Source organism: Solanum stenotomum, chromosome 1 (genome assembly GCF_019186545.1).
Source record: "Solanum stenotomum isolate F172 chromosome 1, ASM1918654v1, whole genome shotgun sequence".
NCBI lineage: Eukaryota > Viridiplantae > Streptophyta > Magnoliopsida > Solanales > Solanaceae > Solanum > Solanum stenotomum.
The window spans coordinates 26,055,086-26,067,638 of NC_064282.1; the positions used below are offsets into that span (position 1 = coordinate 26,055,086).

The 12,553-nt window shown below is 37.5% G+C and overlaps 2 protein-coding genes across 3 annotated transcripts in view; one reads left to right on the top strand and one right to left on the bottom strand.

Annotated features, from left to right (window-relative positions):
* The window catches only part of LOC125869835 (uncharacterized), a 525,520-nt gene that overhangs the window by 407,788 nt on the left and 105,179 nt on the right, over positions 1–12,553 (top strand). The window contains exon 1 of one of the 2 annotated variants that reach the window (XM_049550268.1): positions 11,772–11,776. The exons of the other annotated variant lie outside the window; for it this stretch is intronic. The gene's annotated coding sequence lies outside the window, so the exon portion shown is untranslated. Of the gene's footprint in view, positions 1–11,771; positions 11,777–12,553 lie in introns of those variants that run through there. 2 annotated transcript variants of the gene reach the window in all.
* On the bottom strand, positions 1,894–5,103 carry LOC125867445 (uncharacterized). The gene is made up of 6 exons (XM_049547982.1): positions 4,748–5,103; positions 4,213–4,654; positions 3,480–4,056; positions 2,935–3,023; positions 2,511–2,841; positions 1,894–2,426 (listed from the first exon to the last, which is right to left on the bottom strand). Exons 1-6 carry the CDS (start codon positions 5,101–5,103, stop codon positions 1,894–1,896), a joined length of 2,328 nt encoding a protein of 775 aa, XP_049403939.1.

Here is a 12,553-nt window from a genome sequence, read left to right on the forward strand (position 1 = left end):
ATAACCTTCATGAAATATGTAGATACATCTCTTAGGGTTGCAAACAAACAACAATCACCGCAAAATGTATTTTTGTACAACAAGATATAGTCAAAACACTAACAGTTATTCATACAGAATTTGTAATTCCAAAATCTGGACATAACTTGTTCTATGTTGTGTACCATATTTCGAGTCTATAACAGCTGAATCAGAGTTTGACATAAACATAAGAGTTTTAGGTATATGAATTAGGTTTCCAAATCATATTTACTCACTGTAAACTAAGTTCTAGAGCGAGAGATATACCTAAAATACCAAACACTACCCAACTCAGAAATAGATTTCGACACTTACCAACAAGAAGTGTGTCTTCTTGAATTCCGGCCAAAAGGGCCAAGTTTTCTCTTGTGATTATGAAAAGCAATATGTTAAGGTAAGGTTCTAATGTTCTTAGACTTGAGGAAAGCGAAATTAATTATAGGAGGTGTGAAAATATATATTTCAAAGGTGATACTTATCACCTGAACAGATGTCACCAAAAGGGGTTGCCCAAACAAAAAGTTGGCTGCCCAAAAAGCATATATATATACCTACATATATATCCCTTACATTCCTTTTAAAGTTATACATAATTCTAATTAGGATATTACCTAAACACCCCATCCCTTAAATTACGATAAGAATTTATGCTAAGCAAGTTGGCAATTATCACAACACTTAAAGTTCCCAAAATGAGACTAAAACATATTCTAGTAATTAAACAATGGTAAATTGACATGCGACTCTTGGTTAGTATTTAGGGGTGTTACAATTCTCTCCCCCTTAAAGAAATTTCATCTCGAAATTTACCTTACGCTAGTCCTGGAACAAGTGCGGATACTGGGTCCTCATGTCTTCTTCTCTCTCCTAGGTAGATTCTTTTCCAGAGTGGTTCCTCCAAAGTACTTTTACTAAGGGAATTCTCTTGTTTCTAAGTTGTTTCACTCCCTGAGCTTGAATTAATATAGGTTCTTCATCATACGTCAAGTCAGGATTAACCTCAATAGATTCAACTGGGAGAACATGCGATGGATCAGAACGATATCTTCTGAGCATAGAAACATGAAAGACATTGTGGATCTTCTCCAACTCCGGTGGAAAAGCTAATTTATATGCAACTGGTCCAACCCTTTTAAGTATCTCATAAGGTCCAACAAATCGGGGACTAAGTTTTTCTTTTTGGCCAAATCTCATAATCTTTTTCCATGGAGATACCTTTAGGAATACTTTATCTCCCACTTGATATTCGATGACCCACCTTTTAAGATCAGCATACGACTTTTGTCTATCCGAAGAAATCTTTAGACGATCCTTGATAATTTTTACCTTGTCCTCTATTTGCTGCACAATTTCAGGACCAACAAGCTTTCTGTCACCAACTTCACTCCAACAAAGAGGGGTCCGACACTTCCTTCCGTAAAGGGCTTCATAGGGAGGCATTCTAATTCTCGATTGGTAGCTATTATTATAAGCAAATTCTATCAAAGCCAAGTGTTTGTCCCAACTACCCTCAAACTCTATAATGTAGGCTCGAAGCATATCCTCTAAAATTTGTATCACTCTTTCCAACTGGTCGTCTATCTGAGGATGGAACAAAGTGCTAAATTTCAACTTTGTACCCATAGCTTCCTGCAAGCTACCCCAAAATCTAGATGTAAACCTTGGGTCTCGGTCAGATACAATAGACACAGGGATCCCATGTAGTCTTACAATCTCATTAATTTACAATTCGGCTAAACACTCAAGCGAGTAATCCATCTTGATTGCTAAGAAGTGAGCACTCTTGGTTAGCCTGTCCACAATCACCCATATTGCATCATGATTTCTCTGAGTGCGAGGAGGTCCAGAAACAAAGTACATAGTTATTCTCTCCTATTTCCATTCCGGCATCGACAAGGGTTGTAGTAAACCAACTGGGACCTGATGTTCTACCTTTACTTGTTGACAAACCAAACATTTAGAAATGAACTCTACAATGTCTCTCTTCATACCATTCCACCAGTAATGTTCTTTGATGGTCAGATACATCTTTGTACCTCCAGGATGCATTGCATATGGTGAAGTATGTGCTTCATCCAATATTTTTTTCCTCAAGTTGTCATCATTAGGGATGCATAACTTGTTCTGGTAAAATAAGACACCATTCTCTATTAATGTAAAATCAAGCTTTTCCCTATTTTGTACTTCTCTGGTCAATTTTACAAGTGTCTCATCTATCTTTTGTGCTTCCTTCACCTGTTCATGTAATATTGGCTTTACTTGCAAATTAGTAATAACTGAACCATTTGAATCAGGTGTAAAACAAACATTCATGGCTCTTAATTCAAGAAGCAAGGGTAAACGACTCAAGGAAATGCTTGCGAAGGATTTTCGACTTAAGGCATTGGCAACCACATTGGCTTTACCTAAATAATAATCAATTGTGCAGTCATAATCCTTAATAAGTTCAAGCCATTTATGTTGTCAAAGGTTTAGCTCCTTCTGAGTACCCAAGTACTTTAAGCTTTTGTGATCAGTAAATATATGACATTTCTCTCCATACAAATAATGCCACCATATTTTCAAAGCAAACACTACACCAGCAAGTTCAAGATAATGGATAGGATAATTTAATTCATGTGATTTTAATATCCGAGAGGCATAAGAAATAACCTTCCCTTCTTGCATCAAAACGCATCCGAGACCATTGTGAGAAGCATCGTTGTATACTACATATTCTTTCCCTTCAATTGGCAAAGTAAGTATAGGCACTTGAGTCAACAAGGATTTGAGAGTTTCAAAGCTCTCCTGGCATTTGTCATCCCAAACAAACTTTACTTCCTTTTGCAAAAGTTTAGTCAAAGGAGAGGTGATAATGGAAAAGCCTTTCACAAATCTTCTGTAGTATCCTGCTAAGCCTAAGAAACTTATTACCTCGGTTGGACTCTTGGGAGGTCTCCATTCAATAACTGCTTGTATCTTACTAGGATCCACCTTCACGCCTTCGGCTGATATAACATGTCCTAGAAATGTCACTTCATCAAGCCAAAATTCACATTTGGAAAGTTTAGCATAAAGTTCCTTCTCCTTCAAAATTTGCAAAATAATCCGGAGGTGTTTATCGTGGTCTTCACTACTTCTGGAAAATATTAAAATATCATCTATAAAAACAACCTCAAACTGATCAAGATAAGGCTTGAATACTCAATTCATTAGATCCATGAATACCGCAGGAGCATTTGTCAATTCGAATGGCATCACCAAAAATTCATAATGCCCATACCGAGTTCTCAAAGCAATTTTAGGAATATCATCCGCTCTAACACGCAGTTGGTGATATCCAGACCTTAAATCAATCTTTGAGAATACTTTAGCACCCTTCAGTTGGTCAAACAAATCATCGATCCTTGGTAGCGGATATCTATTTTTTATTGTTATTCTGTTCATTTGACTATAGTCAATGCAAAGCCAAAGAGTGCCATCTTTCTTCTTGACGAACAAAACAGGGGCTCCCCAAGGAGAAACACTAGGTCGAATAAAGCCTTTCTCAAGAAGTTCTTGCAATTGAGCTTTCAATTCTCTTAATTTTGCTGGATCCATTCTATAAGGAGTGATAGAAATAGGGGTAGATCCAGGAATAAGATCGATTGGAAATTCAACCTCTCTTTCCGGGGGTAATCCAGGAAGGTTTTCTAGGAAGACTTCTAGAAAATCACATACGACATGTATGTCCTTGATACAAGGACTCTCCAACCGTGTATCAACTATGTGAGCAAGGTATGCCCCACAACCTTGACGCATCAATTTTTTTGCCAAGGTCACAGAAATAATACTAGCTGTTAATGATCTTTCACCTTGTACAATGATATGTGAAAATGTCAGATTTTTAAAGGTCACATGCTTTGATCTACAATCTACCACTGGATGATATTTATGAGGCCAATCCATCCCGATAATAACATCAAAATCCTTGAAGGGCATTTCAATCACATCAGCAGAGAAGACTAGGCTTTGAATCATGAAGGGGCAATCACGATAAATTCGATTACACACAACCTGATAACCCAAAGGACTTTCAATCAGCACATCATAAATAAGTTTCACAGATTACACTTTTTTAGGAAGAACAAGTGATGAACAAATATACGAATGTGTAGAACCCGGATCAATCAATGTAAACACACATAAGCCAAATATGTGAAATTTACAGACAACCACGTCTTGTCCATCTTGATCATCCCTCTGCCTCGTAGCATAAGCACGTGCAGTAGCCCTTTGTCCACTAGCTTGATTAGCTCCACTTGTACCTGCTACTTGGGTGTTTTTAGGTCTTCCACCTCTATTAGTTTGAGGAGGATTAATAGAAGGCATATGAACTGAGCCTTCAGTTCTCAAGGAAGGAGCATTATTAGGATTAGGACAATCCTTCACTTTATGATCAAAGCTCCCACAATTGAAAAATGCACCAGAAGCTCTCCTGCAAGTACCATGGTGATTCTTTCCACATTGCGGACAAGTGGGAACGCGAGGCTTACCTTGGCCATAATTTGGCGTGCTAGCTGTAGAAAAATCTAATCTGCTTTGCTTTTGTTGCGATGGCCTGTTATCACTACTAGCCTTAGAGTTATCAAACCTTCCCCTTTTTGATGGCCCCCTAAAATCGGTTCTAGGCTTTCAGAATTTGCTTTCATTTCTACTAGCTTCTTCTTTATCAAGTCGCTCCCAAGTAAAAACAGCAGACACTAACTTACAAAAGTTCTCATGTTGCAGGATTGCCACATTTTTCCTAATGGAATCATTAAAACCGTCTTCAAATTTCCTGCACTTGTCTTTTTCCTCTTTAATAATACCCCCAGCATAACGAGAGAGCCTTAGAAACTTCTGTTGGTACTCAGCAATAGACATGCCTCGTTGCCTTAAATTCAAGAACTCCTTTCTCTTTGCATCACAATAAGCAGGTGGAACATACTTCATACGAAATTCCCTAAGAAAATCATCCCAAGTAAGAACATGAGGTTTTACCTTGGCATTTGGAACACTTACCCACCAATCATAAGCATCCTTCTGTAATAGTGAAATAGCATACTTAGAATTTGGCAACATCAGAACATTCCAACTACTCAAACACCCTCTCCATGCGCTCCAGCTATTGTTTAGCATCAGTGGGATCAACGGTGCCTTTAAACTCCACTCCACCCATTTTCCTCATTTTCTCAAAGTTAATCACGTTGGGATCATGCATCGCTTCAGCCATGTGGTGGAAGAATTCAGCCATTTGTTGAAAAAGAGGATTCATGGCTTGAGTATCACGGCTCATCTGAGGATGTGAACCCGCTCTTACATCGTGATGGTTTCCCACTTCAGACCCACTAGTGTGGGGAACATATTGATTTGAAAAAGGTTCTCCAACCTCTTCTAGTGCATAAGGTTGGGGCACAGAGTTACCCGACCCTTCACGATCAACTTCCATAGGTCAGTTAGAAGAAGAGGCCATAACTTAATCCTTCAAAAGCGAAGATCACATTGCGTTAGGGACATGTACATGATGCATGTGCACTCTACATGCGATAAAAATATTATAAACCATGTAAGTGAACAAATAATCCAAATAGAACCTTTTTCGAATGCGAACAAGTATACAAGTAAGCCACAACAAAAGTCCTAGAACCACAAACTAAGGCTCTGATACCAATAATTGTAACGACCCTTCCGAAATAATATAAGCCAATAACTTACGAGATTTTTATACATATATTGCCCTCACACTAGACGAAAATGACGTAAAAGAATACTAACAACTTTTGAATACCCGAATTAGATCTTTCATGCTTCACACAATCATACAAAATCAGTGATAAATTTAATATATTACAAGACTTGGGCATACACACCCCAAAAGGTCAAAACATAGAGCCATACTTATATTACAACCCATAGCGACATGATCAATTTAGTCCTCAAAATTTCATGTAAATATACAACACATACATCATGTACAAGTCCAAAGGTTTATAAAAAATATAGATGTCTATATGCAAATGTGATCTTCCTTAAGGCTCTCAAAATTTTCATCTCCAATGGCCAGCTTCATGCATCCACTCGTTCATTCCCCTACGATAGAAACAACAATTGCTAAACATATAGCTTAGTGGTGCAAAACTATAGTTTTGGGGCCATTCGATTCACAAAACAAACTTTCTCAAGTCATGGGCAACATAATTGAACATAATTGAACATAATTAATAAATCAAGTAAACAATATATAAAGAGTATCAAGTTCGATATTTAAAGACCCAAATGTCAAGAACATTCATAGCATCATTTTCCAAGAGATTTAACAACAAGGCTCGCCCAATATGTACATCATGTCCTCACACCAAGCACAAACAAGTATCAAGAAGGGCCGACGCCCTATATCAAGAAGGGTCAAAGCCCAATAATCAAGAGAACCAAGAACCATATAAAGAATGGCTTTCTAGTTCGTACTTAAAAATGGACAACTTCCATTATTAAGACGGACTAAAAATTCAGAGCCAAGATGGCAAATGATCCGAATCAAGAGGCATGCCAATAGTGACAAAGTCACAGCCACAAAAAGGACAAGGTCTCAACAAGAGTGCCAATTGATCAAACAATCCGTACGAGTGGACGAGTTACACAAGCATATTTAACGTCTCAAAGGATACCAACACAATAATGCAAAGTGACAAGAGGTAACCAAGGTACCAAGATCCAATTTCAAATATACTAGAGGTTAAAAAAGTGCAAGTACAAGTTTATACACAAACCTCAGTGCTTTAGCAAAGAAACAATCCAACCAACGTATCAAGGTCCTCAACTTCTTCACGAGTATATACAACCTTTAAAATACAATTAAACAACTTCTTTAATCCCTAGCAGCTCAATAATATTGATGTAAAATAGGATCATCATCACAAGTAAAATTAGCCTGCACAAACACAACAATGCTCCCAAAACAGTGATTCTGGCCAGCCTAGTACCTCATGTCGCAACTTAGATTTGAAACGAAAAACAACAAAACTAGACTTTATAACCTTCATGAAATATGTAGATACATCTCTTAAGGTTGCAAACAAACAACAATCACCGCCAAATGTATTTTTGTACAACAAGATATAGTCAAAACACTAACAGTTGTTCATACAGAATTTGTAATTCCAAAATCTAGACATAACTTGTTCGATGTTGCGTCCCATATTTCGAGTCTATAACAGCTGAATCAGAGTTTGACATAAACATAAGAGTTGTAGGTATATGAATTGGCTTTCCAAATCATATTTACTCACTGTAAACTAAGTTCTAGAGCGAGAGATATACCTAAAATACCAAACACTACCCAACTCAGAAATAGATTTCGACACTTACCAACAAGAAGTGTGTCTTCTTGAATTCCAGCCAAAAGGGCCAAGTTTTCTCTTGTGATTATGAAGAACAATCTATTAAGCTAAGGTTCTAATGTTCTTAGACTTGAGGAAAACGAAATTAATTATAGGAGGTGTGAAAATATATATTTCAGAGATGATACTTATCACCTGAACAGATGTCACCAAAAGGGGATGCCCAAACAAAAAGTTGGCTGCCCAAAAAGCATACATATATACCTATATGTATATCTCTTACCTTCCTTTTAAAGTTATACATAATTTTAATTATGATATTACCTAAACACCTCATCACAAATACTTAAATTACGATAAGAATTTATGCTAAGCTAGTTGGCAATTATCATAACACTTAAAGTTCCCAAAATGAGACTGAAACATATTCTAGTAACTAAGCAAAGGTAAATCGACATGCGACTCTTGGTTAGTATTTAGGGGTGTTACAATTCTCTCCCCCTTAAAGAAATTTCGTCTCGAAATTTACCTTATGCCAGTCCCGGAACAAGTGCGGATACTGGGTCCTCATGTCTTCTTCTCTCTCCCAGGTAGATTCTTTTTCAGAGTGGTTCCTCCAAAGTACTTTTACTAAGGGGAATCTCTTGTTTCTAAGTTGCTTCACTCCTCATGCTTGAATTAAAATAGGTTCTTCATCATACGTCAAGTCAAGATTAACCTCAATAGATTCAACTGGGAGAACATACGATGGATCAGAACGATATCTTCTGAGCATAGAAACATGAAAGACATTGTGGATCTTTTCCAACTCCGGTGGCAAAGCTAATTTATATGCAACTGGTCCAACCCTTTTAAGTATCTCATAAGGCACAATAAATCGGGGACTAAGTTTTCCTTTTTGGCAAAATCTCACAATCTTTTTCCATGGAGACACCTTTAGGAATACTTTATCTCCCACTTGATATTCGATGTCCCGCCTTTTAAGATCAGCATACGACTTTTGTCTATCTGAAGAAATCTTTAGACGATCCTTAATAATTTTTACCTTGTCCTCTGTTTGTTGCACAATTTCAGGACCAACAAGCTTTCTGTCACCAACTTTACTCCAACAAAAAGGGTTTCGACATTTCCTTCCGTAAAGAGCTTCATAGGGAGGCATTCCAATACTCGATTGGTTGTTATTATTATAAGCAAATTCTATCAAAGCCAAGTGTTTGTCCCAACTATCCTCAAATTCTATAATGCAGGCTCGAAGCATATCCTCCAAAATTTGTATCACTCTTTTCGACTGGCCGTCCGTCTGAGGATAGAACGAAGTGCTAAATTTCAACTTTGTACCCAAAGCTTCCTGCAAGCTACCCCAAAATCAAGATGTAAACCTTGAGTCTCGGTCAGATACAATAGACACGTGGATCCCATGTAGTCTTACAATCTCATTAATGGACAATTCGGCTAAATGCTCAAGCGAGTAATCCATCTTGATTGCTAAGAAGTGAGTACTCTTGGTTAGCCTGTCCACAATCACCTATATTGCATCATGATTTCTCTGAGTGCAAGGAAGTCGAGAAACAAAGTACATAGTTATTCTCTCTCATTTCCATTCCGGCGTCGACAAGGGTTGTTGTAAACAAACTGGGACCTGATGTTCTGCCTTTACTTGTTGACAAATCAAACATTTAGAAATGAACTCTGCAATGTCTCTCTTCATACCATTCCACCAATAATGTTCCTTGATGTTGTTGAATCCTCGATCTTCATCATCATTCCCTCGATTATATTCTCTACCATCAACTGGATGCCAACCTCCATTTCCTCCTCTTCTTCCTCTCCCACCTAACCTCTCTTGTTGAGCTTGATCGTCTATTCCATAGCCATAATTATCACCATCAAAAGAATCATGCTCCTCAAGGTTATGTTGGGCCCTCATTTGAGGTCTAATTACTTGTGGTGGAAGATTTGGTTGTTGACCCCCTTTTCCCCTTTGGAAGTGTCACTTGATTGTGAGCCTTCGTTGGTAATGTGACATTAGGAGATAGGGTACCTTGCACAATTAAGTGTGATGGAGTTGCATCAGGAGGAGTTTTACTTGATCCCTCATTATTTTGACCACTAGGATTGAAAATCTCAAGTGGTTGCTTTGCGATTTCTTGAGTTCTCACCCTCCTATCCACATCTTCCAATTTTTCCTTCATATCTCTCATGTCTTCCAATAGTTGTTGAAGCATCATTTCCATTTTGCTAGAGGGTTCTCCCTCCAATTGAGTCGTTGTACCTACAAAAAGAAATAAAGAGTAAGTAGAAAAAGTTCCTCTCCACTCGTTTTTTTTTCACTCACTCTTGTGTATTACTCTAAGGCCAAGGCTTTTAAGGCTACCCTCCAATGAACTCATGTCACACCCCAATTTCGGATGTGATGGCACGTGTCCATTTCCCACCGGACACATCAGCCTAACCCAACCACAATGATAGAGAAGTAGAAATATGAGAATAAAAGATAATAAATAAGCGGAAGACTTTAATTAAGACTTAACACTACCTAGAATTTGGTTGTCACATGTACAAACCTCTAAATACAGAATTCGAATAAAAATATACAAGTCTCAGAGTATAGTTCTCGAATAGAACAAAATTGAAAGTAAAGATAACTCAAGGGCACGTCTGAAATGAATCGCTACCTCTCGAGTATGTCCCGAAGCTCAATCTGCTAAAGAAAATACTAAGCCGAATCTGAGAGAGTTGTCAACCTACACAATTGTGTAGAAGCAAGGGTGAGTACCGAAAATCACAGGTACTCGCAAGTAACTCTAAACTAAGCAAAACTAGCAGCTACAAACAACTCCTTTCAATCCCAACCGAACCACCGAAACTTCAATCTGGCACCAAACCAACCAACCTATACTAAACAAATCATATTCAACAACCAAAACTAACAGTATATCCTCATCAACCTCAGATCAACAAATAAGAGCAAGTAGATCAAATTAAATAAGAAGGGTAAACCGATATAATCCCAACATCACAAACAAAGATAAGGCAAATGCGATGCAAAATGCAATAATGATGTCATGTAGTCGTGATGCATGTATGTCATACGATACATATCTGTTGACGTAATCAGTCCGCGCTGAATACTCAAATCAGAATCCATGGGGGCCACACATGGACCATGTATCACTGCCGGAACCAGATCCCATCGGCATCCAAATCACTAGCCGGAGCTAGTCCATCTCATATATCTCTAGCCGGAGCTAGTCTCAACTGTGTCTCATATCCATCCATCCTCATATCAGTGTCTCAGAACTCATGCAACAGATAGTTCACACATGGGATGAATAATGAATATGCACATGTCATCAATCACAATCATATCACGATCACATCATAGTATTACACATCATCTGTCTCAATCACAACCATATCACGACCACATCATAGTATTACACATCNACCATATCATAGTATTACACATCATCTATCTCAACATCAATGTCTGTATCAATCATAGCCTACTCATGCTCTTCTATCCCCTCAATATAAGTTATCACATGACTTATTCAACAAATTCAAGTCACATATAACACATTTAGCTCGTTTTATTCCTCATCTTTCATTTACAACAATTTCAATCAACAAATAAAACCCATCCTCAATCCCCATTACTCCCCAACACAATTAGGAAAGTAGTCATGCGTAGTCTAAGAGTTTTACAAAGTTTGGAAGTCACTTGCCTTAAAACGAACTTCAAAAGTTACTTGACCTGAGCCTTTCCTTTCCGAGTATAATCCGGATCACGATAATCTATTCAAACAATTATTCGCAATCACAATTCAAGTCCAATGACACCAAAATCAAGAAATTTAGGGAAAAAGGGCAAAACGGTCCAAAAGTCTCATACCGGAAAACGATACCCAAATCTGGAAATTTTTGATGTAAAATGATCCTTTAAGTATTTGGAAGCTAATGGTGAAAACCAATTTGAAAACAGAGTTGAAATCAATTCACAAACTCAATTTGAAGGAAAATCCACGTTCTTAAAGAATACTAAAATATTTGGATCCGAAACCCCGACTCGAAAATGAAATATCTCTTGAAAAACATCTTACCCATGCTTAGATAAGTCCAAATATGAAATTTCATCAAAAACGGAGTTAAGATCGACCTTGAAATTCTCAATTTATCAAACTTTAACTTTACCGGGAAAGTCCAAATTGTACGCGGTTAATATGATGAAAATAATCGATGAATCAATAATTTTATGTTAAAATCAGTTTACCCATAATATAAGGATCGTAAATATACCTTTTTCATCAAAAAGGGAGTCCAAATCGATAAAACCCCAATTTTTTCCAAGATATTTACGGATAGGGAAAAAAAACCAGATAAAGAAATTATGAGAAAATGTCGAATTGAAGATTGAATACTAACCCTCATATTAATTCAAGAAGAAACCCGTAAGAATCACTCCATTCTGATCTCTAGAACTCCCGATATGCTCAAAATACCAAATGAACACAGTCTGAGATTTTTATAACAGTACATGGCTGTTATGCACCAAAAAAACAGCAGTTAATCTTTCACTAAAAAGGCCGTAATTTCCTCATACGATAGTGAAATGACCCGATTCTTTTTTGTAAATGCCTTAAATAATGATACGTACCTGCTCATTCAATCGGAGCTCAATTTCATGCTCATTTGCCCAGTCAAATATCATTTCTACTCGGTAAACAATTATTTCTTATTTTCGATAAACGTCCAATCTCGGGTTAGCAAAAATGCACCAAAATTTGCAGATAAGTCCTATAATTCATGCTCAAAATTTCAGAACCTTCGGAATAATTTTTCGATCTTTAAAACTAATAATGAACCCTTTAGTTGCCACAATTTGCTGAAATAGTGTCAAAGCATCCAAGAAGCTTAAAAGCTCGCCCAAAACTCATTTGGCACTTTCCGAACACAAACCAAATATGCTACTAGCTTGAAAATGACATTTCGGACTCATGAAATCGTCAGAATTTGAATTCGAGGTCTCCTTGACCCGATATCCGATAAGGCATCAAGAAACTAACTTTAGACTCAAAAACTCGAAACGCACTCGGGGCCTCTAAAAATTCAACCAAGACTCATTCTACACTTAGAATCACCCCCTAAATCCAACGGTGCCCTCAGAATTTCATTTCGAGCACCGGAACCTCGTT